Here is a 5,580-nt window from a genome sequence, read left to right on the forward strand (position 1 = left end):
GTGTTTTTTTTTTTTTTTTTTTTTTAAATGTTGCTGTAAGTTTTATTTTTGTGGTTGTGGGTTAATTTTCTTGGGTAGTTGTGGGCTGATTTTGGTGGTTGCAGTGGCAATAAGAGTAGACTGTGGGCAGTGGTGGTTGACTAGGGTGGTGGTGGCTGTATTTTTTTTTTTTAATGTTGTTTTAGTGTAGAGTATATGTTAGTTTATTACCGTGGATATATTATTTTAAGATTCAAAAAGTTATTTATGGGTTTAATTAGATAATCATTATTCTTAAAAAATAAAGAATAGAGATTAAATTGTAATTCAAGAAAATTAAAAGAAAGAAAGAAAAAAAAAACTACTATAGAAACTTTTTTCTTAAAAATTAGCACATTTTCTATCTAAATATATCTTACATAGTTTGATATATATATATATATATATATTTTCCTAAAAACTAGCACTTACTCCACTTTAAATCCTAAATTTTAGTTTTATAAGAGCATTCTCATCAAAGGTAGAATAAATTCTAAAAACTAATTTTAGCAACAAAACCACTAAAAAAAGCCCCTACATCAATGATGCTAAATTTTAAAATTTTTAACACCTTGCTACGGTAAGATGTTATTACTAATACCTTATTGTAGCAACTTATTGTAGCAAGTTGTAGCAAGATGTCATTACGGTAAGATCTCACTCTTTGCGCTCTCTCAAAAAGAATAAAAAATGATAAATAAATAATATTTTAATAAAATAGTAAAAAAAATAAAAGTTTTGATATTAGGTGTATTGTAAAGTGATTTGTGAAATGCTATAAAATTGGTTTTTTAGTTGCTAAATGTTAAAATATTTAAAACTCTTGATGAAAATGCCCTAAAAATCTTTTTGTGTATAACTTAGTAACAATAGATAAATTCAAATTAAAAAATTATATTAAACTTAAAATAAAATAAAGCATCATCACACATGTGTGATGAGGCTAGTATTATTTTATTGTGTTGAAAGCTAAAATAAAATAATTTTTGTTGGGTGTTTTGTAAAATAAGAATATAAAATAAATAAAGTAACTTTTTGTGAAGTCATATTGCTAAATTTATGAGCTACACCTACTTAGATATACAATGATTGCTTTAACACAACTCCAAAAGTTAAACAACTAAATTGAAAACAGCTAAAGTGTTATAAATCAAATTAACACATATTATTAATGTTTAGACCAAAATAGTAATTTACCAAAAAATTGACAGCAATCGAGGCAAAATCTTCCCATACTTTCCACACCTAATTTCTACTTCTGCACAAAAAAGTACTAAAAAGCTTCTCTTTCCAACTCTCCAGGCCAACACGTGACCAAACTATTTTAAATTTAACTAACTGCCACGTGCAAACCGATTATGACAAATCTACCCTCACCACAAAATTTAAAATCCCCTCACCACAAGACCATTCTCGTAATTCACATACTCTCAACAAACTCTACCTGCTGTATCATAAAAAACAAAGTCTACCTGCCCCGCGTATAAAAAAAAGAACCCTCTCGAATCTCACAATAGAATATGCCTTAATTTCCACCAATCACATTATTTAAATAAAAAAAACAAAAAACTATAACACAAAACAAAACAAAATCTTCAATTTTACAAAGGGTCCCACTCACACTCAACCCTTCATCTCTGCTTTGGCCGTCTCAGAACCTCAGCTACCAAAACTAGAAAATGCCTTCCACAATTCCACAGCATTAATATTTATCGCTACTACATGAAAACTGTAAACGAAAGTTTCAAATGGGTGCGTAGGTTAAGCAGCGATACACACCCCCTGGTAGCGCAGGTTAGCATCAATTCCAAAAAGTTTTAATCACTTTTTTTTTTTTTCTCTCTCTGTGATGCTTGGTGTACTGTGTGCTCGTCCCAAGCCTTGGATCCTTACCTCGCTTTCTTACCATTCGTTTTTTCACGGCTCGGCGGCGCATCACCACCAGAATCCGAGGCGCTTCGATAACGGCGGCGCGTCGTTCAATCGGCGCCGCCACCACTCGACGGCGTGTCGTCTAGAAGGCCCGTTCGTCGGAGGCGGCGCGGCGTCGATATGGCACGCGATCACGCCGTCGTCGACTCGCGCGAGTCGGCGGAGCGGCGGCGGAGGAGACAACGGCCTCCTCAGGCTGAGGAGGAAGTCGATGCTCCGGTGTGAGAGGAGAGGGGAGGGGTCGTGGAACGTCGCGTGGGACGCACGCCCCGCGAGGTGGCTCCACAGGCCCGACTCCGCTTGGCTCCTCTTCGGCGTCTGCGCTTGCCTCAACGCGCCGCCGCTCCTCGATTTGGTGGCGGCGGCTGAGGAGAACGCCGAGGCGGAAGAGAGAATCATCGACGGCTGCGATAATAACGAGAAGGAAATGATCGACGGTTCCGCTTTGGCTGAATCGAACACAAACACGAACACGAACACTGTCAACAGTGATTACAGAGTCACAGGTGACTTCTTAAACTATGATTTCAATCTATTTGATATGATCTAATCATTTTCTGTTTGTAAATAATGAGTTATAAATAGTTTCAAATTGTTATTTTGTAATTCATAAACAATATAATTTGTGTGTTTTGTAGTGAAAGTTATAGTAATTTTTAACAAGAGATTGAATCTAATTTTTCTTAATTCATAAATGAAAAACATTAATTACAAACTATATTTTAGTTGTAACAAATTTTACGTGTAGTGTGTTCATAATATATGAGAAAAAAAAAAGGTTAATTAGGGAGCTCGTGAACAAGCTTGGGCTTGTTTAGAATAAAATTAAATGAACAATCTTGAACTTTTAATAGCCGGATTTGTTTGGCTCGATTATAGCCCTAGTTGTAACTAACTTGATGCTATTTTGCTTAAAGAATTTTTTTTTTTTTTTAATTTATAAAAATGTTGAGGAGAGGATTGGTGTTGCAGGGGTTTTGGCGGATGGGCGATGCCTATTTAGAGCGATAGCACATGGGGCTTGCTTGAGAAGTGGGGTAGAAGCTCCAGACGATAATCGTCAGAGAGAGCTCGCTGATGAATTAAGAGCTCAAGTATTACTACTACTCATAATAAAAGAGCTTTGAGTTTTCTATGGAACTTGGAAGTTGGAAAGTTCATGACATTTATTGTTTATAACCTGTTAAATGGTTTTTGCAGGTGGTAGATGAGCTTTCAAGGAGGCGAAAGGAAACTGAATGGTAAGGCTTTTTTGATGACTGGTTGGGAGTGTGACTTTAATTCGTATGTGTACAAAATTTTGATTTGGGTTTTTGGTAACATGTGTAGGTTCATTGAAGGAGATTTTGATGCTTATGTGACGAGAATTCAGCAACCTTACGTTTGGGGTGGAGAGCCCGAGTTGCTGATGGCTTCTCATGTTTTGAAGTGAGTTTTAGAGTCTTTCATGAATTGTGACCACTTTACTTGGTATTTTATTATCTTCCTATAAGTATTGAACATCCAAGCCAATGAGCTGTAGCTTAATGTTGTCTCCTCTCCTTGTTAGAACAATGTGGAGGATGAGGTCATGGGTTTAAGACCTCCTGTGTGTGACTTATCAAAAAAAAAAGACCTCCTGTGTGTGTGTGTAATGACCTATAGAAGGAAAAAAAGTATCCAACATCCATTTGCACATTTTCAAATAAATGGTTGTCACAAACCAATTTAGCAGCTTGGCTTGTCATTTTGATTGCTGTGGTTACAGATTTTCAGTTTGTCTTAAACGCTAGATGTCATCATGTTGCCAAATTTCCCCCTGAAAAGCACTGTCACATAACACTTGAATTTCTATCATTTGCATTTTTTTTGAAGTTATTCAATTTTTCTTAAGACTAAATGTTATAGTTATGGTATGGGATTAAGAGTTAAATAAAATAGAAGGATGTGCTACTTTTTTTTTTCTTTGGTTAATGTAGGTGTCCAGAGCTCTTTGAGAGCCCGGTTATTCTTTCAAATATGTGTAGTCCTCTTATCCCCCACATACCAAGTAATTATAGGTCCCTCACATACCAAGTAATTATAGGAAGGAATCCCTTGGGTTGCTAGCTAAGAGTTTTACCCAGGACCTCATGGATCTCATGAGGCATTGGGAAAGACTAGACCAACCCCTTCGGGTTGAGGGATGTGCTACTTGATCATCTGTGACCATGATGGAGTCTCAATGTCTCAGTATGGTATCCAAATGCACCCAACATTAAAACAAAACTTTAACTTCACATTCCAAGTTCAAGTACTCTTTATCTATTAACTTATATCAAGCTCTGCATCTAATGTATTGTATTTACACTACAGGACACCAATATCAGTCTTCATGATAAATAGAACATCGGGTGCTTTGGTAAACATAGCGAAATATGGTGAAGAGTATCGAAAGGATGAAGAGAGTCCCATAAATGTGCTGTTTCATGGATATGGTCACTATGACCTGTTGGAGTATATCTCAGAAGAAAGTTGCCAGAAATAAACATGAAGAAGTTGGCTATAAATTCTCCATGCCTGAATCAAATAAGTCTAAACAACGATAGGAAGAGTGTACTTTTTCCACAGAGCAAGTGCTTCGGCTGATCAAGATACTGCCTCAAGTTCAATGGTTTGCTGCAATAATCTCAATTTAAGCAATAGGGTTGTTCAAATTTTGTAGGTTCTCCAGCTACTTTTTTTTTTTTTCTTCTTATTTCAAATTTCAATATACACATCAAAATTGACGAAATAAAATTGGGGCATGCAGGTGGATTTCTGGTTTTTTTATAGGAGGTATTGATTTATCTTTTCTCTCACAATATTCTGGGAAATTGGATTTCTGTTATTTTGTGTATACTGTTGGATATGTTATAGTTTGTAATCCAGTTTGCGGCACTAACTGGACATTCCCGATCCCTGCCTTGCAAAGTTGAGGTGTTCTATGTCCATAGATTTGAGTGGTAAAGGGTATTGTCGAGGATGGAGCTGCTTGCCCCAGGCTGATTTAGAACAATATTGATACATATTTCTTGAAGCACATCATGTATCCTTCATTCAACAGCTTGCACTTTTATTCAAAGTCACTATTAGTAGGTGTATAATATTTAGTTTGGTCTTGTGTCATACAGAACTGATCCCCTATAACAGGACTAAAAGAATCAGTCAAGGTTTGCATAAATTCTTCTGGTTGCCAAGAAGATGGCTGGACAAGTCTAGATTTGATCTTTCTCTACTATCCATTAATGTTGAACTTTGAAATTTGAAATCATAGTGTTGATAATGAATGCCTTTCTTCAAAAGTCGCATTATGTTCTTTTGGACTTCTGGCCACTTCATTACTAAAATTATTTTCCCGTAAAACTTCTTATGTGTGGTCCAAATTTGAATTAGACCTTTTCTTTGCTATCAGTCTTTATTTGTTAACTCCTAAAAAAAAAAGTCTTAATTTGTTAACTCAAATAGGTCATATCCTCAAAAAAAAAAAAAAAAAAAAATGTTATGTATAGTATATCTTTTTCTTAAGAGAAAAATATAAATAGATGAAACTTTTGATATACTATTTTACGGTGTTGTGTTTAGTTAATAAAAGATGACTTCCTAAATTAAAGTGAGAAAATAAAAAGTTAA

At 35.3% G+C, this 5,580-nt stretch overlaps 1 protein-coding gene across 3 annotated transcripts; it reads left to right on the forward strand.

Annotated features, from left to right (window-relative positions):
* The first annotated feature begins 1,616 nt into the window (after positions 1–1,616).
* LOC142617528 (uncharacterized) lies at positions 1,617–5,163 on the forward strand. Of its 3 annotated transcripts, none has more exons than XM_075790422.1 (6): positions 1,617–1,812; positions 1,964–2,456; positions 2,923–3,044; positions 3,151–3,191; positions 3,280–3,378; positions 4,285–4,739. In XM_075790422.1, the coding sequence occupies exons 1-6, from the start codon at positions 1,741–1,743 to the stop codon at positions 4,454–4,456; spliced, it is 999 nt and encodes a 332-aa protein (XP_075646537.1). In that variant the 5' UTR covers positions 1,617–1,740; the 3' UTR covers positions 4,457–4,739. The 3 variants fall into 3 exon arrangements, 2 of the variants coding, with proteins under 2 accessions (XP_075646537.1, XP_075646536.1); XR_012840986.1 differs by having other exon boundaries at positions 1,658–2,456; positions 4,285–4,629; positions 4,721–5,163; XM_075790421.1 differs by having other exon boundaries at positions 1,658–2,456.
* The last annotated feature ends 417 nt before the right edge of the window (positions 5,164–5,580 follow it).

Source organism: Castanea sativa, chromosome 11, assembly GCF_040712315.1.
Source record: "Castanea sativa cultivar Marrone di Chiusa Pesio chromosome 11, ASM4071231v1".
In the NCBI taxonomy this organism is placed as follows: domain Eukaryota; kingdom Viridiplantae; phylum Streptophyta; class Magnoliopsida; order Fagales; family Fagaceae; genus Castanea; species Castanea sativa.

Excerpts from the sequence above, each read along its gene's own strand:
- LOC142617528 (XM_075790421.1), top strand. The coding sequence starts at position 1,868 with ATGCTTGGTGTACTGTGTGCTCGTCCCAAGCCTTGGATCCTTACCTCG. Across the intron at positions 2,457-2,922 it reads CAGTGATTACAGAGTCACAG|GGGTTTTGGCGGATGGGCGA; the intron begins GTGACTTCTTAA and ends TTGGTGTTGCAG. Across the intron at positions 3,379-4,284 it reads ATGGCTTCTCATGTTTTGAA|GACACCAATATCAGTCTTCA; the intron begins GTGAGTTTTAGA and ends TTTACACTACAG.